Source organism: Anabrus simplex, chromosome 6 (assembly GCF_040414725.1).
Source record: "Anabrus simplex isolate iqAnaSimp1 chromosome 6, ASM4041472v1, whole genome shotgun sequence".
In the NCBI taxonomy this organism is placed as follows: domain Eukaryota; kingdom Metazoa; phylum Arthropoda; class Insecta; order Orthoptera; family Tettigoniidae; genus Anabrus; species Anabrus simplex.
In genome coordinates, this window is record NC_090270.1 from 334998678 (window position 1) to 335019942 (window position 21265).

Sequence of the window (21265 nt, forward strand, 5' to 3'; positions counted from 1 at the left end):
AAATAAATAAATGTTTTATAGCACATAACTCTAATAACCTTTCTCCATAACTATTTACACCATTATCCGTACTTTTTATTTGCAGTTCCCCGTCTACTTTTACTTCTTTCCCGTACACCGGTACCCTATTGCTCACTCTCGCATTCCAATCTCCCAATAAAATCATCCCATCTTCTACATACATCTCTTTAATTGTGTTTATTTCTTCAATCAGTTCGTCAAAAAATGTTTATTTGCATAAACTGAATCGCTCGGATGGTTATAAAGCAGTGCCAGACAAATTGCTTCCGCTGCCCCCTTCCCCATTTTTACTCTCAACCACACTACCCTTTCTACCCTAGTCTGTAACGTCTCAACCCATTCAGCTACCTCATTCCTTATTAAAACTACTATGCCCCCTGGGTTTCGGCCCGTCTTCCCTATTTTTTCCTTAACACGTCAACTACTCTATAACCGTCCCATGTAATTTCAACCCCCTTCCCTAACCACGTCTCTACTAGAGAAATTATCTCAAAATCTTTCACTAAATCCACAATTTCCCTATTCCCTAACTTCCCCATCAAACCCTCAATATTCAGCACCCCTATCACCATCTCTAGTTATTTATTTCCTCGCCGACCCTCCCTATACTTCTGCGTTTCACCACTTCCCCCCTTACTTCTCGTAATTCTTCCTTTTGTCTCCACCACATCCCTCTCCCCTTCCCTCCCTTTCTTCTCCTCCCCATCCTTCCCCTTTTCCGTGCCGGAGCCTTTTTTCACCCCATAGATCTTTTAAACTTAACGATCTCGCCTTAATCAACGCCTGATTTATCTCCAGGTTTCTTTCTGCATTTCTCTTATTCGGGGAGGTTGAGTCACTACCCTGACTCCTTTCCCTTCCCGTCACTTCTTCACTACCTTTATCCATTTCACTTCGGTCTAGTGTCCTTCTTGCTGATTCACTCCTTCTTGGGTTGTTCTGACTCACCAAGGACTCTGCTGTCTCCGCCACCTGACCGCTGACACCGCAGTCCCGTCTTCTCTCTTCCTTCTCCGTACTGATGTCGCCCTTCTCTCGATTTCTGCAACTCATTTCCTCCTCACATTTTCCCATTCTCAGCAGTTCCTCCTGTGTCCACGATCCGTCGAATTTCTGCCTGAAGTTACCAGACACCTCCCCACTATCTTGGCTGGCAATCCCTCTATTCAATCAATCAATCAATCAATCACTGAGCTCTAGCACGCCACATATGCCGCTTATAGACATCCAACCGCATCCTGTATTCTTTCTCTATCTCAGCCTTCAAATAAATGTTCGATCCTTTCAAATTTCCAGCATTCCTCAGAATTATAACGGCCATCAGGGTTGAAATTAATCTTAACTTCACCGGCCTATGTCCCTTGTTCCTTCCTACTCTATATATATATATCATCTATATCAACTTCAGAGAAGTTTATCTTCATTTTATTCGATACTATGTCCACCACTTTCAATACTAACTCCACTTTTGATTCTGTTCCTTCCTCAGGTACACCATACACAAACACATTTTTTCTTGCTGATTCGTTCCTCGCTAACCTCACTTCTCTCTTCATTGCTGCCAATTCCTCTTCCAGTGCCACCACCTTCTTTTTCAGGCTCCCTACCTCATCTTCTGTCTCCGCTAACTTGTCATTTACCCCTCCAATTTCTTCTTTTATAAAAATTTTTTAAGTCCTTCATCTCCTTCATTTAGGTTGCCTGGTGTTCCTCCATCATTTCCTTTATTTCTTCTCCTTTGCTCACTTCCTTCACCACTCTCTTGATCTCTTCAAGCTCCTCCGAACCGGACGGTCCCTGGTTTGGACCCGGGTTCTTTTCTATTCCTCCTACCACCAGCAATAACCGTCGCACACAACATAATCTCCAACAGTCCTTTACAACCACTAATTTCTCTTCCTCTCTCAGCTCCACCTTCCTTCCAACACCGCCTTGCACCATGCAATCTTCCAATTCTTAGGCTGTATTGCTGTAGCGTTATTCCCATATTGCGCAACTCAGCTCACTCACACGTCCGCACTCCCGATGCCTCGCTCGTGACTGTATTGTTTTAAGAGACAGTACAACTGGGCAACCTTTCTACCGCGTTTTCCAACACCTATGGAGTCGCGAATGCCAACTGCGTCGTACACGTGGTCTGGCCATGTTTTACGGCCGGATGACCTTCCTGACGTCAACCCTATAAGGAGGGATGTAATCACTATTACGCGTGTCTGTGGTGGTTGATAGTGTGGTGTGTTCTCTAAATATGAAGAGGAAAGGGTTGGGACAAACACAAACTGCTAGTCCCCGAGCCAGGAGAAATAATCAGAAGCGATTCAAATCCCCCACCCGGCCGGAAATAAAAACCCGCCACCCTCTGAACCGAAGGGAAGTACGCTGACCATTCAGCCAACGAGTCGGACTTTGTCATATCCAAGGACACGAACCTTCATCAAGTAGCAGTTCATAAGTAATACATAGTGATTATTTTGGTAACTCAATCCATTGGCCGTGCTGTCTGAGCAGCCATGTGTTGGGGGTGATATAGAATGACAGTTAAAAACAGAGTTGTGTGAGGTCAAGAGGTCGCACGAGGAAGTCGATACGGACAAATCTAAATAGTCACGTCCTGTCGTCTGGAGATGGCAAGAAAAGGGAGTAGTTTGAAGGATACCATACTTAAAACTAATGGGCGACCCAATTAAGTGAAACGGGACGCAGAGTCATGTTTATGATGACAAGTATTAGAAATAGGGGAGTTATTTTATGAGCATAGGTTTAAGGGCGAGAATTCAAGTTCATGTTAATAAATATTGCCACGTGCATAGCGTGGGATTTGAAATACATGGGGGAGGTGGTAGCACCAATAGTAGGCCAGTAAGGCTTTATCTGAGAGGGGGGAGACCCTCATATCATATTGCTAGTCCCTTTAAATACGTATGTAATTGAAGGAACAAGCGTCTTATTGCATTAGTCTTCGCTTTGGAAAACTTGCCTTCCGCTCACGTTAGGGAATTGTGATCAATTCTCCAAGCGGTCTCGCTACTTAGAATATTTCTTAGTAGATCAGGTTGAACGGTGGTGCGAACACTTGGTATTCACCATTCATACTTTGATTCTCGACTTAAGCCCTAGTTCTTCTGGGTTTTATCGTAGTTTGCAACTTAAAACTGAGGAATCTCTGTGAGACTCCACGATACTCTGTTTTTAACATCGCTTAGCATTCCAGTGGCACTCTAATGTTTTAGAGTCCACTTGCATTTACTTGGAGTAGCCGTTCTGAGGAAGGCTAGTTCCAGTACGTCACATTATGTGACCGACTTCAATTGTACGCACATATATAGGAAATCATATGAGTTTCAACTCTTAACAACCAACTTACCTAACGCCTATAAATTACCATCTTATATCCCTTTCGTTTTTAGTACTGTTGTGATTCCACTCACCGCTCGGCGTCTCACCTGTTGGCCGGGATACAACTTGGGCAACCCTCTTAACACATTAATTATAGGGGAGAAATGGAAGGGGCCAGACACTTCGAAAAATGAAGTATGGGCTACGTAAGAGAGTGAAAATGAAAGATTCTCCAGGATTTGCAAACCTTATTACCGTCGGGGTCAGAAAAGAACAAGAGTTGTTCAAGGGAGGTCGGGTAGGATAGCAGAAAATTAGGAGCCTGATACAAGTGGAAAAACCCCACGACTCAGGTAAGGGCCTCGTGGTCACCAAACCCGCTCCAAATTAAGAGTCCCTGGGACCCCATTTAGTCGCCTCTTATAACAGGCAGGCGATACCGTAGATGTTATTAAATCGTCCCCACACACAGGGGGATGATAAGTGTGCAGAGTGCCTATCAGACCCCTTATGTAGCCAACATGTCAGCTCACAACAAGCGATGTACTTCATCGATTATGTCCTGCCCAAATTCCAAGTACATGGTAAGTGGATGTATATAGAAACTGAGAGGGTCTCCAAGATGAAAGGAACACCTTTGAAGTAGTAGAGAGCCGCGTATAACTTATAACAACAATTGTAACATCAGAAAAAATTGGAGGCAGACATAGCAAATCATTTTAAGGGTGTCAGAGAGCACACAGAACATTGTACTCTCTACTGATAAGTGAGAATTTACCGATCAAATCATTTCTATGTTCGCCAGTGAGGCTCGGGTGCTGACTATAGGCTGTGGAGGAGAAAATGAATGTCTGGCGAAAAAAACGTAAATATTTGGCCCAGTGAAGAGACAGGGAGGATTAGAACTCACGAAGAAGTTATATAGTTGTATAAAGAGCCCCAGCGTGGTATGCTCGTGAATGTCAGGCAATGTGCGCGGGATGGAGGAAGAAAGGTATCCAAAGAACACTCTAGTAGTATGAGGGCCATTCAAAAAGAAACGAGTCTGGGCTATACAATGAAAAACCGTTCAAATTATCGAAATACAATTGCCTGTGAAAGACGGTAAGGTATCTATAGGAGCGCTGAGGTCCTGAAACCACCGCTGGAGGGACGTGGGTGCACACTACGTGACGACAGAGCGGGCACGCGCACCCATTGATAGTTCACCGCACCCAGTCGTGCTGAAAACAGTGAAAGGAGGATTCAAAATAATAGAAAAGGGGGTGTAGAGCATTTTCTAACAGCGGAAGGAATGAGGAGAATAACAATTCATCGAAAAATGGCACAAATGTACGGAGAATTTTGCATGTCCGTTGCAGGTGTCAAGGCGTGGCACAAGCGATAAATGCCATTGTCCAATAGGTGGATGCCCGTAAGACGGATGAGTTACGGCAGCAGCCATTGCCACAGTGTTCACGCCATCACTAAGGACATATTGAAATGTCACTAAAAGTGCGCCCAATGGGTGCCTCACATTATTCAACCAGCACAGGAAGCGTGTCGAATGGACCTCTGTCCTCAGCATCTGCTGCGTTATGCCAAGTTCCTGTCACGAGTGGTCGCTGGAGAAGAGACATGGTGTCATCACTTCAGACCAAGTCAAAACGACAAAGTCTCCAGCGGATGCATGCAGGGTCGCCGCGACCCAAAACATTCAAGGTGAGCTTAAAAAAGGCTCTGAGAAGCAAACGATTTACCTCGGACATCAACATCAAGCAATACGTTGGGAACTGGATCAAAACGCAGCTCCAGGAATTTTAAGAGACTGCCATTCAGCGCCTTGCATCGCAGTGGGATATGTGCCTCAAGATCGCTGAGCAATACTATTGAAATAACGGGACAGGTTTTCATTTTATAGCCTGCGAATAGTTTCTTTTTCAACTGCCGTTATATATTCTGATTTTAGAAGAATGAGAGCTTGGCCTCGTGTGAGATGGCGCAGACGTGGAGAACGTCGAATTGACTAGAAATCTGTGATCAAGGAGGCCGAAGACCTCGCACACAACTGTATCGCCTACAGTAAGTCAGTCATAATAATGCGACTCCAATGTGCAAAACTTACGTTCTTCTCTAATATACGGCCGGATATCATTGGTGCGATGAAGCCGCTGGTGACACCAATCCCGTTCATGATACCGTAGAGAGAGCCTGTGAACAAACAACCATTCATATTAGATATCATGAGCACAGGAACTAGTTCCAATGATCAAACATTGCTACTCTTAATCTACTCCGTATCGATCTTCTAAAATGTAACTTAACAACTAACCAGGGAGAGCCGTGGAGTTGTTGATGAGAATTTCTATGGAGCCGACAACATACAACGATAATGCGTCGAAAGCAGGATATGCAAAAAATTACGCTTCTGTCTTGAACAAGGGTGAAACATCTGGAGAGTGTGGTTCATGCCAGCGCTACTCACTAAGAACGCTGTCGTACCGTTTATGTAGTCACTGTGACGACCTGGTTGTTGCCCGTTACCATTTGGAGTACTGAGAGGACGTACATAAATCTGTTTTGATATAAAGAAAGAAAAGGTAATACAGTAGGAGAATTCGGATTGGAACAAGGAATGAAAGAGGAAGTCGGCGGCTTAAATTCTGCACTGATTGTTATTTAGTCCTTGCCAATACTTGGTTCAAGCACCACAAACGACGGCTTTATACGGGGACGAGACCTGGAGACACTGGAAGGTATCAAATAGATTGCATTATGATTAGGCAGAGATTCAGAAACCAGGTGTTGGATTGCAAAACTTTCCCAGGAGCTTACGTGGACTCTGACCACAACTTGTTGGTCATGAAATGCCATCTGAAGCTGAAGAAATTGAAGAAAGGAAAGAATGCAAAAGGATGGGATCTAGACAATTTGAAAGAAAAGTGTGTGAGGGATTGTTTCAAGAAACATGTTGCAAAAGGACTAAATGAAACGTCTGAAGGAAACACAATAGAGGAAGAGTGGATAGTCATGAAAAATGAAGTCAGCAGGGCTGCTGAAGAAATGTTACGAAGAAAGAAAAGATCAACTAAGAATCAGTGGGTAACTCAGGAGATACTAGACCTGATTGATGAACGACGAAAATACAAGAATGCTAGAAATGACAAGGGCAGAAAAGAACACAGGCGATTAAAGAATGAAGTGGATAGAAAGTGCAAGGTAGTTAAGGAAGACTGGCTGAAGTAGAAGTGCAAGGATGTTGAAGGTTGTATGGTCCTAGGAAAGGTGGATGCTGCATATAGGAAAACAAAGGAAACCTTTGGAGAAAGGAAATCTAGGTGCATGCATATTAAGAGCCTAAATGAAAAGCCACTTCTACGTAAAGAAGACAAAGCAGAAAGATGGCAGGAACATATCCAACAGTTGTATCGAGGTGAAGATGTAGATAATTTGGTTCTGGATCAAGAAGAGGCTGTTGATGCTGATGAAATGGGAGACCCAATTTTGAGGTCAGAGTTTGACAGAGCTGTGAGCGACCTAAATAGGAACAAGGCACCTGGAATTGATGACATTCCCTCCGAATTACTGACTGTCTTAGGAGAAACCAGCATGGCAAGGTTATTCCATTTAGTGTATAAGATGTATGAGACAGGAGAAGTCCCATCCGATTTTCGGCAGAATGTTGTTATACCTATTCCCAAGAAAGCCGGGGCTGACAGGTGTGAAAACTACCGCACCATTAGTTTAGTACCTCATGCCTGCAAAATTTTAACACGTATTGTTTACAGAAGTATAGAAAAACAAGTTGAAGCTGAGTTGGGAGAAGATCAGTTTGGCTTCAGAAGAATTTGTAGGAACACGTGAAGCAATCCTGACTTTACGTCTGATCTTAGAGGATCGAATCAAGAAGGACAAGCCCACGTACATGGCATTCGTAGATATAGAAAAGGCATTCGATAATGTTGATTGGAAAAAGCTATTTATGATTCTGAGGATGATAGGGATCAGATACCGAGAACGAAGAATTATCTACGATCTGTATAAAAATCAGTTTGCAGTGATAAGAATCGAGGGCTTTGAAAAAGAAGCAGCAATTCAGAAAGGAGTGAGGCAAGGCTACAGTTTGTCCCCCCTCCTTTTCAATGTTTGCATAGAACAGGCAGTAAAGGAAATCAAAGAGGAATTTGGAAAGGGAATCACAATCCAAGGAGAGGAAATCAAAACCTTGAGATTTGTCGATGATATTGGTATTTTATCTGAGACTGCAGAAGATCTCGAGAAGCTGCTGAATGGTATGGACGAAGTCTTGGGTAAGGTGTACAAAATGAAAATAAATAAGTCCGAAACAAAAGTAATGGAGTGCAGTCGAACGAAGGCAGGTGATGTAGGAAATATTAGATTAGGAAATGAAGTCTTAAAGGAAGTAGATGAATATTGTTACTTGGGTAGTAAAATAACTAACGATGGCAGAAGTAAGCAGGACATAAAATGCAGATTAGCACAAGCAAGGACGAGCTTTCTTAAGAAAAGAAATTTGCTCACTTCAAACATTGATATCGGAATTAGAAAGATGTTTTTGAAGACTTTCGTGTGGTGCGTGGCATTGTATGGAAGTGAAACATGGTTGATAACTAGCTCAGAAAGAAATAGAATAGAAGCTTTCGAAATGTGGTGTTACAGAAGAAGGAACTGTAGGTGGTAAGAACTGTAGGGGTAGACCAAGGTATAAATATGACAAGCAGATTAGAGCAGATGTAGGATGCTGTAGTTACATAGAAATGAAAAGGTTAGCACAGGAGAGGGTGGCATGGAGAGCTGCATCAGACCAATCTATGGACTGATGACTCAAACAACATGAACAAAGATTGTGTGGAACCTCGTAAAGGGTATTATCAACGGCTTGTTTCAATACCTAAACGAGTGTGTGTTACACAGTTATCTTTCCTTGATTTTATTGTGGGATTCGCATTGGAACTGGCTCGTATTATGTCATCTGTTATGCATTCTTCACCGCATAAGACTGAAATAATTTAATTGAGAGAAAATAAATGGCTATTCTCGACTCCGAAAATCTCCCTTGTAAGAATCACTTTTTTATATGGATTTGCTTAGTTAATTAAATAATTATTCTTTTATCTTATGGTACAAGTTAAGCCGCGCACAAATGATTGACATTATGAACATCAACAAATAATTTACAAAACAGAAGAAATACAAAAAGTCAAGGTAAAGCATAGAGTAGTAATCGAGAGAGGTATATGCAATACAGAAAAATAGAAATTAAAAAAATACAAAAATACAACACATATAAACGATGTAAAATATAAGTAAATACATAAATTAACAAATTAGAAATGAAAACTAAATTAGGATGTCCAGTTGTTGCAGCCATTGAATGGCCGTTGTTGAAGCTGTCAGGAGGCCGTCGATAGTTCCGCGGAAGGCTGTATGTGGGCATCTGAGGGTGATTTTTCGCATTATCTGCAATTCTTCACCACAGTGACAGCTTGGGTAAGGTCGAAGACCTCAGGAATGCATCGCAGAGCCACTTCCTCCATGCTCTGTTTAGTGGAACCCATACACTCCGCGAGAGATCAAATTCGCATTCCACACTAGTTATTTCCCAAGCCTCTGTCTATACCATCCAGCAATTTCTCCAGATCTTGTGCAGTCTCATATAAAATAACAATATCATCGACAAATCTCAGGGTTTTGATTTCCTCTCTTTGAACTTTGATTCCCTTTCCAAATTCCTGTTTGATTTCCTTTATCACCTGTTCTATGTAAACATTGAAATGGAGGGGCGATAAACTGGAGCCTTCCCTCACACCTTTCTGGATTGCCTCTTTTTCAAAGCCCTTGATTCTTATCACTGCAGACTAACTTTTGTACAGATTGTATATAACTTAATGCTTCGTGTTGGCATTGATTCTTCTTTCTCGGTATCTAATCCCGATCACCGTCAGAATCTCAAATAGCTTAGTCCAATCAACGTTATCGAACGTCATTTCTAGATTCTATATGTATATGGGCTTGTCTTTCTTTATTCGATCCTCTAACATCAGACGTAAATTAAGGATTGCTTCACATGTTCCTACATTTCTTCTGAACCAAAATTGATTTTCTTTCAGTTCTGTTTCAACTTGTCTTTTTATTCTTCTGTGAATAACACGTGTTAAAATGTTTCAGGCGTGAGAAACTAAACTAATGGTGCAGCAGTTCATAAAATGTTCATAAAACAATTGGAAAGGGCAGGCAAAAGTATATGATTACCACAGTCATATCAAGACGAGTTGTCACCTGCGTATAACAAAAGCTATTGAGCAGCACGGGTTCACGAGTTAATTAATCAAAACAATATCACTTATCGTGGTCAAATTAATATAAATGTTCAAAAGATGATCCGGTACAGAGTATGATTGAACTCACCAGCAAAATTTGGCGCTAAGTCGTGGTGGTTGGTTAGGTTGGACACCGTAGCGGCCCCGTTCATCCCAAGACTCAGCGTCATCATCAACACGGTGAGCCACAAATATTCGTCCATGTAGCCGATGAGGAACATCAGTGCGCCTGACGCCAAGTGGGCTGAAAATATTGAACGGGAAATGTCTTGGTAATTCAGTACCTGATACACATGTAGCAGCAAAACCATATAACAAATATTCTGTTCTTCTCCTGTTGCTTCTGCTACTGCTTGTACAACCTGTGAAAATAAAGTTCGGTGAATTAAGTCAGAACGGTCGATTCGGTAACACTGGCAACACACTACGCTGCACCTGCGTAGCAGCAGGTTTTGATCACCTGCTCCCAACGTTGTTCAGTTGAGCATCGTGTGTGTACCATGTAAGACCTGTTTGACACAGTGCGTGTTTAGTGCGTTGGTTCTGAACTGCGAACAGGAACACGAACGACCAAAAGATCAATGTACAGTTTTGTTTTAAGCTTGGCAAGACACCGAAAGAAACGCATGCGATGCTGGTACGTGTTTATGAAGATCAAGTACTGTCCTTGAAGTGTGTGTACGATGCGTTCGCCCATTTTTGAGGAGGTCGGGAAAGTGTTTCTGACAACCCCCGTAGCGGAGACCAAAACATTGAGAAGGTGAGGACATTAATCACGAACGATCGGCGATTAACTGTGCGCATGATAGCGGGTGAACTGCAGATTAACCGTGAATCCGTGCGACAAATCGTTACCCAGAAGTTAGGGAAGAGAGAAACGTGTTCTCGTCTTATGCCACATTACTTCAATGACGATCAGAAGCAGGCATGTTTAGAGACTTCACAAGATTTTGTCGAAACGTCGGATGCGACACCAAATTTCTTGAACTGTATTGTCACTGAGGATGAAACCTGGTGTCTCCCTCGTCGGAGAAAGGTCAGAGCCGAAAAGTCACGCATCAAACCGATGCTCATCACCTTTTTCGATAGTCAAGTCTTTATCCACAAGGAATTTCTATCTGAGGGAACGACGTTGAATGCTGCACGCTACATTGAAATTTTGACCCGTTTCATGAAACGTCTACGCAGCGTACGACCCCAGTACGCACCACAAGCTTCACGGTTGTTTGTCTATGACAATGCTCGCCCACACACAGCCAATATTGTCAAACAGTTCATGGTAAAAAAGGGGGTGGTGCAACTTGAACATCCCCCATACTCGCCAGATCTCAATCCCCCAGACTTCTTCCTATTCCCACGATTCACACTCGCTTTGAAAGGATAGCGATTTGACAATATTCCTAACATCCAACGAAACGTGACGAGGCTTTTGAACACCATACCAAAGGAAGCCTTTTTGCAAAGTTTCCAGGACATGTACCGCCGATCTCAGCAGTGCATAGTTATGGGAGGGGACCATTTCGAAGGACAGTAAGGTCACTGCCGTGCATTGTTCATCTATGTTGATAGTACAGGACTATTCACCGAACTTTATTGTCACAGGTTGTATTTTCCAATCAAATCAAATCAAAATAATTTTATTTGCAAATGAGCACGGTGGCAAACGATACACAAAAGTATATTATCATCAAGCACTAAATTTTAAATTAAAAATGAAGGAAGGCCCTTTTCTGAAATGCAGTATTATACAATTTACATCAACAAGTTTTCTATTAAAAACACAGCTCATACTTAATAAATGTATATAATTTACAAAGTTCTACTCATAATACCATCTGTACTTACGCACATAATGAACTCAATGCAGTATGTAGAATAACTTCTAATTATACTATACAAGTGCTGTAAGTTTTGAATTTACATTGCGTTATTTTTTAATACCGTTATGGTTCCTAATGTATACAACGATAACGACCTGCTGCGTCTTAACCAGAGCCCGTTTTGCACCGCTTTTCAGAGTTCCTGAAGGGCCTTCACATCTACCATAGCTGTCTCACGGCCCTCAAAATCCCTACTGTACTTCACCCCTACACGCAGTCCCCTACTTCGTCTGTCCAATCTCCATAGCCCAGGTGACGGAATTAATTTATTCACAAAAATTCATTGTTTACAATAACCTGCACTGGTCGAATGCCCTCTAATATTTCATTTATTTTCTGTGTTGCTGTTTATTATTTCCTTCAATATCTGTACAGATTTTGGAAGAGGATCAAACACTTCCCCTGGTAAACTGTTCCACTCCTTCACGAGCTTCCCAATGATGAAAATTTACCCCAATCGCTTCTGCAAAAATTCCGTCTAATTTCGTGCTTGTGATCAGCCCTGCCGATATAATTATTTTCCAACAGAAGCCTCTCACGGATTCCCTCACCCCACCCCCTACATATCTTCTCATGTATAGGCTCTATATAATCCTCTAAATCTAGTTTTGTGTCTTCTCTTATTTAAAGTTTCCCAACCAAGTTTCTCTAACATTTCTGATACACTGCTCTCGTTCCTGAAATCCCCTGTTACAAATCTTGCTGCTTTCCCCTGTACGCCATGTATTTCTTTTATTAGGTATAACTGGCGAGGATCCCAAACACTGTTTGCATATTCCAATAATGGACGAACCGTACTTAAGTAACTTTTCTCTTATAATTCTTTGTTGCGTTCTTTAAATAGCCTCATTGTGACACGTGAAGATCTCTATGCTTTCCCAACAATGCCATCAACATGATCTTCCAGTGCAAATTTCTTTCAAATCTCACACCTAAGTATTTGCACTTGCCATCTTGCGGGATAATTTCCTCATCCAAAGTATATTTAAATTCAGTTTTTAAGCTCCTGTTTGTAAATGTTGCGACAGTTAATCCTCCATTAACCTTCATATTATTCTCTTCAACCCGATGCTGGGTACCGTCAGTGTTTAAGAACTTTGCGTATCTTGCTTCGCCAACGGTCAATGTATCAGCTGGTTATACACTGAATGTTTCCAGGTTAGCTTAATAATAATAATAATAATAATAATAATAATAATCGAGGAAGTGGCCAAACGGTTAGGGTTACGTAGCTATCACCTTGCATTTGGGAGATAGTGGGTTCGAACCTCACTGTAGGCAGCCCTGAGATGGTTTCCCGTGGTTTCCCATTTTCACACCAGAAAAATCCTCGGGCTCTCGCTTTTTAAGGCTACTGTTGCTTCCTTCCCACTCCTAGTGTTTTCCTATCGAACCGTCGCCATAAGACCTCTCTGTGTCGGTGCGAACCGTTGTCATTTTATGAGCTGCTAATCTTAAGGGTCCGTAAGGGGTTGTTCCAATTATCGTACTATTTATCTCATGCAAGCGAGATCCTGTTCTACATAATAAATCAGCGCCTAAGATCACTTCTGCAACCTCAGATATCCTCAGAGTAAGCAGGCTTTTTTGCAGGTAAAGCGACACGGTAGTCAATCCTGAACATGAGGCAGATAATCAAGAAAAGTCGTGACTTTTACTGCCCTGCCTTTATTTGCTTCCTTGACTACAAAAAGGTCTTTCATTTTATTATGTGGAACAATTTTGTGTCAGGTGCTAAAGGAATTTGGCGTCCACTGCGTGTAATATCATTACTGAATGGTCTCAATGAAAAGCATGCAGCAACCATAAGCTGGATGGTGATTTCTCGGACATTTTCAATATGACAAATGGGGTAAGTTAAGGTTGTATATTATCACCTCAACTCTACATCTTTGCAAAGAGTGTCTTCAAGAGAGTTCTCCATGGCTGGAATGGTGAAATCTCGTTTGGCCGGAGAAAATTTAGCTACCTGCGCTTTTTCGCTGGAAGTTAAGAGCCACTCACAGAACTGTTTACAAGAGTGAAGAATATTACCCTTTACTAGTCTAGAGATAAACATGAAAAATACCAGAATAATGGCAGTTGATCGTAAGGCCGAATTCAACTGAACAGGTTGACCTTGAGGTAGTAAAGGAATTTGTGTACCTTAGGTCTGTCATCACCCTAAAGTCTCCGTGGCTCAGGCGGCAGCGCGCCGGCCTCTCACCGCTGGATACCGTGGTTCTTCAAATCCCGGTCACTCCATGTAAGATTTGTGCTGGACAAAGCGGAGGCAGGACAGGTTTTTCTCCGGGTACTTCGGTTTTCCCTGTCATCTTTCATTCCAGCAACACTCGCCATTACATTTAATTTCATCTGACAGTCATTTATCATTACCCCAGAGGAGTGCGACAGGCTTCGGCAGCCGGCACATTTCCTATCCTCGCCGCTAGATGCGGCTTCATTCATTCCATTTCTGTCCCGGTCAAATGACTGGAAACAGGCTGTGAATTTTCATTTTCACCAACCCTCTAATGCTCATGCATCAGGTTCACGTTGTTTCCTACCATCCTGTGTTTTGGTTGTTGTTGTTGTTGTTGTTGTTGTTTTTGTTATTTTGAGGCATCAGGCCATAGACTGGTTTTGATGCATCCCATCCTATGCTTCTCTTCATTTCTACATAACTAGTACATCTGCTGTAGTCTGCTTGCTCTACCTCAACAGTTCTTACCGCCGACAGTTCTCTCAAAAACAAACGGAACAAGTCCTGGGTGGGTGTCTTAAGATGAGCCCTAACATTCTATCTCTTCTTTTTGCCAAATTTAGCCAAATCAGTTTCCTCTCGCCAATTCGATTCAGTATCTCTTAATTCGTGATTCGATATAGCCATCTCTCGTTCACCACTCCTCTGTAACACCACATTTCATAAGCTTTTTATTTCTTTCTTTGTGAGCTACTTATCGTCCATGTTTCACTTCCATATAACGCCATGCTCCATACGAAGTCTTCAAAAACACATTTTTAATTCCTTCATCAGAGTGCAAAGTGAGCAATTTTCTTTCTTAAGAAAGGCCTTCCTTTCTAGTCTGTATTTCATGTCCTCCTTACTTCTGACATCCTTAGATACTTTACTGCCCAAGCTCGATAGCTGCAGTCGCTTAAGTGTGGCCAGCATCCAGTAATCGGGAGATAGTGGGTTCGAGCCCCACTGTCGGCAGCCCTGAAGATGGTTTTCCGTAGTTTCCCATTTTCACACCAGCCAAATGCCGGGGCTGTACCTTAATTAAAGCCACGGCCGCTTCCTTCCATTTCCTAGCTCTTTCCTATCCCATCGTCGCCAAAGATATCTGCTGTGTCGGTGCGACGTAAAAACAAATAGCAAAAAAAAAAAATTCATCTACTTCCTTTAAGACTTCAGTTCCTGCATCATCTGACTTCATTCCACTGAACTCCGTTACTTTTGTTTTGGACTTCTTACTCCAAGACTCTGTCTATACCTTTCAACAATTTCTTCAGATCTGCTGCAGTCGCAGGTAAAAATAATATCATCATCTCCTTGGATTGTGATTCCGTTTCGAAATTCCCCTTGATTTCCTTTAGCACCTGTTATATATAAACACTGAAAAGGGGGGTGGGGGCGAAGACCAACTGCAGTCTTGCCTCACTCCTCTCTGGATTTCACCTTATTTTTTAAAGCAATCGATTCTTGTAATAATAATCGTCATCATTACCATCATCAAATCTTTAATTGTATGTGTGAAAAGTTATTCATTATGCTAAATATAACATTTGATTTATAATCTGCTATACTTCGCACCGACAAAGACACATCTTATGGCAACGATAAGATAGGAAAGGGCTAGGACTGGGAAGGAAGCGGTCGTAGCCTTAATTAAGATACAGCCCCAGCATTTGCCTGGTGTTAAAATGGGAAACCAAGGAAAACCATCATCAGCACTGCCGACAGAGGGTTCGAACAAGTAAACAAATTTTCAGTAATCAAATTTGTAGGGATGAGAGGCGAGTCCAAAACAAATTAGTCTTATTAAATAACTACTGGTCGTAAGCCGACAATTGGGATACCTTTTGGTATGAAGAAAAATAAACACTTTCATTTCAATTCAACTGTAATCCTTTGCAAAACGAACTTCACATGTCGGGCAACATGCTGCAATAAAAACTCTACAACAATGTGCCACTGACTATCGAGCACGTTCAAGGACTCCAAATAAGTGTAGCAGCAAGCATCCGAGAGATCAGTCCTTCCTCCTCCGATTCAATTGGAGCCTGATACACCAAACTCTGCGAACGTCCCCGCACAACATATTCAAGCGGGGTGAGGTCGGAAGAAAGTGCTCGTATTACAGTAGAAGGGCGCAAATAGACGTGTGTGTTCGTACATTTCACCTTGGAGCCACAACACTGTGTAGTAGTAGCCTCGAGTCTCCCGTCGTGCAGTATAGTGGTTTCGTGTCGGTGGCTGTGGTGGTGTGGGAGATGTGACGCTTGAAATTGGCTGACTTCGTCACTGAATGTATTAAAATAAGTGAGAATGTACTGGAAGGATCGGAGTGAGAATACGCTCTAGAAGGCTGTGATGTGTACTCCTTGGTTTTATATACCATCTATGATTCATATGGCACGAGTATTGCGATCTCAGAAGTATAACAGTTTGCCGCTTGAGTTTATAAGTGAGAATTTTCTATAATTTTTAATATAAAGAAGATACTTACTGAAACAGTTCCTAGACGGTATCATTGAAGCAGTAATCCTAACCGACAAAGAAAAAGGAAAATTGGTTTTCATACCATGAATTCCATTGTAATTTGTTTCAAACGATCACAATTTCCAGTGATATTATCTTGCAGTATGACTAGCAATCAGGCTCAGGGTCAAACGTTCCACTATTGCGGAGTTAATTTGAAGGATTCATGTTTATCACATGGTCAGCTCAACGTTGCTTTCTCACGTGTCAGACAAGCAGAAATCTGCTTGTGCATTCGCCAGACAACAAGACATAAAACGTAGTGTACAAGAACGTAATTTTATGAAATTGCTTAGCATGTAAGAAATTTAGGTATCCAGAAAAAGCGAATAAACGTAAGGGAAGAAACAGTGAAAGAGTAGTCTTTGAATGCACGTCTTCTGTATTATATAGAGAAAACTACACGGATGTACAAAGAAAACTCAGCGAAGTGGGTTGTCTTCAGATAGTTGATTTCTAAAAATTGCAATCCTTTTCATAATCATCATTATCCGATCGATTAGATTAGCACTTTGCCTTTTTCTACCACTACGACCACTAATGTGAGTCAATGCATTGTTTCACTTAAGCACCATTACGAGCGCTAATGTGAGCCAATGCAGAGTTTCACATAAGCACTTACAACTACATACGGTGTGGATATTTTTAAAAACGCGTGAGGTTATTGACCGAATTAACACAAAACAGAAAGAATTATGTAAATAAGTTAATTTGGCAAGGATTTGAATAAAAAAGAAAACGAGTAAGGAAGCAAGCGATTTTAGGCTATTTTTCCAGAACTGCATTTAGGCCGGAAGTAATTTTCTAAACTGTTTTTTATTGGATAGAGGTATGTAAGACTCACAATTTGCAACCTTTTCAGGCCTTTTATCCCTTCAAATTTTGGCACAGTTGAGAAATTGCTTAATTATAAGTTTTTTGTTGTATGGAGACGCCTACTTTGTCTCTTAAGAAATGTTTTCATCATTACAAATTCTGCTGCCTTCGGTGTTTACGGTGACCTACACGAAATGCCAGTCAAAGACATGGCGCCCCTTGTACCCACGGTGTATAGAGCCGAGTTCTGGCACGCGGTAGAAAGCTGAGGAAGAAGAGATGACGTAGACTTAGTGCAGACTTGTTCCCTGGTTACCATGGTAGCAGCTTTCTGTCCGCGCTAAAATGATGGCGCTAACTCGAGAGAGATCCCAGCCCAGCAGTAAACCAGAACCGTTTTCCAAACATTTACAGTGTTATATAAATTCAAAATTTGAGGACTAAAAGAAAGAGTAAATAGAATGTAATTTTACTTACAGAATACGACGAAAATTTTCCTGATCGTCGTCCGACTAAAAGTTTCGTTCTTCACCATGTAGTCGCCGACAGCGCTGAATACAAAACCAAATCCTACCCTCGCCAGGTAGGGAAGGCTTGAGAGGCCTCCACTCTAGAATGAAGAAACAATTATAATAGCATTAAATATGAATTATATTAATTACAAAACATCAAATATGAGTTTTTTAGCTAACATTTATTTAAATAACCTTGAGAAATCCATCTTGGACATAAAACAGAAGGAAGTACAATCATGGCTTCCTTATGTTCAACACACGGTAGTATTTTTAAATGGAGACCTCATTACTCCCGAAACACTTCTGGGTGTTTTAAATTTGCTTCACAGCAATATAAAATTCACTATGGAAATATCAAACGATTGAAAGTTAAATTTTTGGACCTCACAATAACAAGAAACAACAATAGAATAGATTTTGCTATTTTTAGGAAACCCACAATGTAAATTACCATTATTAACAAGAACTCGAACCACCCAGGAACAAACAAACAAACAGCTTACAACAGCTATACTAAGAGAGTATTAAACATACCCAGGAGTAAAGAAAACAAACTGAAAGAAATTACAGTACTAAAACCAATAGCTAAAGCAAATGGCTACAACCCAGAAATCGACGACAGAATTTCACGTAAAAAGAAAATGATGGAAAAATAAAAACAATGATACAAAAAATGAAAAACTCTGATCGTAGTCAATTTTTAACATTCACACATTTTGAAGTTTCCAACATCGCTAATATTTTCAATATATTCATCTCAAAACAGTTTTCAGAACCAGAAGCAGAAACCTATAATTCACATACTACCAATAAACATAAATGTGAAAGAGAGGAAGGTACTAAAATTAGGACTGTTAGGCAGTACCATATGACTGATAAAACAGGCATGAGGGAGTTTTTAAAAAGAAACTATGATCGCTGGAAAATGGTAAATAAAAATGTAAACATACTCTGGGATGGGTTTAAAGCAATTGTTGAGGAATGTGAAAATAGGTTTGTTCCTTTAAAGGTGGTAAGGAATGGTAAGAAGGAGGTGCAGACTGGAAAGAAATAGAGTTATAAATGGTTATGGAAGTAAGGAGAAATTGAAGGAACTTACTAGGAAATTGAATCTAGCAAAGAAGTCAGCTAAGGATAACATGATGGCAAGCATAATTGGCAGTCATACAAATTTTAGTGATAAATGGAAGAGTATGTATAGGTACTTTAAGGCAGAAACAGGTCTCAAGAAGGACATTCCAGGAATAATTAATGAACAAGGGGAGTGTGTATGCGAGGATCTTCAAAAGGCAGAAGTATTCAGTCAGCAGTATGTAAAGATTGTTGGTTACAAGGATAATGTCCAGATAGGGGATGTGAGTAACACTAAAGAAGTATTAAAATTTACCTATGATAACAATGGCATTTACAGTAAGATACAAAAGTTGAAAACTAGAAAAGCAGCTGGAATTGGTAAAATTTGTGGGGATATACTAAAGGCAATGGGTTGGGATAGAGTACCATATCTGAAATAATTATTTGATTATTGTTTGGTTGAAGGAGCTATACCAAATGAATGGAGAGTTGCTATAGTAGCCCCTGTGTGTAAAGGGAGGAGTGATAGGCATAAAGCTGAAAATTACAGGCAAGTCTGTTTGACATGCATTGTATGTAAGCTACGGGAAAGCATTCTTTCTGATTATATTAGACATGTTTGCGAAATTAATAACTGGTTTGACAGAAGGCAGTTTGGGTTTAGGGGAGGGTATTCGACTGAAGCTCAGCTTGTAGGATTTCAGCAAGATATAGCAAATATCCTGGATTCAGGAGGCCAAATGGACTGTATTGCGATTGACCTATCTAAGGCATTTGATAGGGTAGATCATGGAAGACTACTGGCAAAAATGAGTGCAGTTGGACTAGAAAAAACAGTGACTGAATGGCTGGCTATATTTCTAGAAAATATAACTCAGAGAATTAGAGTAGGTGAAGCTTTATCTGACCCTGTAATAATTAGGAGGGGAATTCCCCAAGGCAGTATTATTGGACCTTTATGTTTTCTTATATATATATCAATGATATGTGTAAAGAAGTGGAATCAGAGATTGCAGATTGCAGATGATGTTATTCTGTACAGAGTAATAAATAAGTTACAAGATTGTGAGCGGCTGCAGGGTGACCTCGATAGTGTTGCGAGATGGACGGTGGACAATGGTATGATGATAAATGGGGTTAAAAGTCAGGTTGTGAGTTTCACAAATAGGAAAGGTCCTCTCAGTTTTAATTACCACGTTGATGGGGTGAAAGTTTCTTTTGGGGATCATTGTAAGTACCTAGGTGTTAATATAAGAAAAGACCTTCATTGGGGTAATCACATAAATATGATTGTTAATAAAGGGTTCAGATCTCTGCACACTGTTATGAGGGTATTTAGGGGTTGTAGTGAGGATGTAAAGCAGAGGGCATATAAGTCTCTGGTAAGACCCCAGCTAGAGTATGGTTCCAGTGTATGGGACTATCACCAGGATTTCTTGATCCTAGAACTGGAAAAAATCTAAAGAAAAGCAGCTCGATTTGTTCTGGGTGATTTCCGACAAAAGAGTAGCGTTACAAAAATGTTGCAATGTTTGGCCTGGGAAGATTTGGGAGAAAGGAGATGAGCTGCTCGATTAAATGGTATGTTCCGAGCTGTCAGAGGAGACAGAGCGTGGAATGACATCAGTAGACGAATAAGTTTGAGTGGTGTCTTTAAAAGTAGGAAAGATCACAATATGAAAATAAAGTTGGAATTCAAGAAGACAAATTGAGGCAAATATTCGTTTATAGGAAGGGTAGTCAGGGATTGGAATAACTTACCAAGGGAAATGTTCAATAATTTTCCAATTTCTTTGTGATCGTTTAAGAAAAGGCTAGCAAAACAACAGATAGGGAATCTGCCACCTGGGCGACTGCCCTAAATGCAGATCAGGAGTAATTGACTTGACTTGACTTGACTTGACTTGACTTGATCAACAAAAAAGATGTCTACACCAATTCAGAAGGTATATAGGTTCACTTGTGACGATTGCAAAATGTTTTACATTGGAAGGACTCGACGAAGATACCAAGAACATTTCATTTCAAGGCAGTAGAGTACAACACATGCTCAGCTTTTGCGGAACACGTTTTAATAGAAATCATAACCTTCAAGGGACTGAAAAGTACAGGAAATTAATATTCGAAGGTAATTAAGTATTTGAGTTAAACACCCGTGAAAACATCGAGATATTTTTGGCACAGAGAAAGGATCCCGGTAAAATTCTAAATGAAACTGTTACGGAGTTACCCGTGGAGCAGAAAGAGGTTAAGGAAGGTGCTGGGGTGAATGGGTCTATCTACAATATCGAAACTAATTTAACTTGAACTGAAGGTTATATTTTTTTAGAAAACAACTTAACAAATAACATGTCAGGTAGAAAAGTAATCTTGAAACAAGACTAGGAAAATTCCAAGATTAGTGATTTTTAATAATTCTGCGCTGCAAGCCCTTAGTTTCACAATTTTACAAATGGAAGAACTATTATTTAGTTAAGAGCATAAATCCCCTAATTCAAGAACACTAGCTCCCTAAATCCCTCCCAGATGCACATTTTACAGTTACAAAACTTTGAAAAA

At 40.9% G+C, this 21265-nt stretch overlaps 1 protein-coding gene across 5 annotated transcripts in view; it reads right to left on the bottom strand.

Moving 5' to 3' along the window:
* Positions 1-21265, bottom strand: part of LOC136875792 (putative inorganic phosphate cotransporter) — a 280776-nt gene that overhangs the window by 6604 nt on the left and 252907 nt on the right. For all 5 annotated transcript variants that reach the window (XM_067149394.2, XM_067149393.2, XM_068228135.1 and 2 more), the window contains 3 exons: positions 17595-17727; positions 9766-9921; positions 5462-5547 (listed from right to left, as the gene is read on the bottom strand). In XM_067149394.2, the coding sequence (XP_067005495.1) occupies positions 5462-5547; positions 9766-9921; positions 17595-17727 (375 nt within the window). The remainder of the gene's footprint in view (positions 1-5461; positions 5548-9765; positions 9922-17594; positions 17728-21265) is intronic.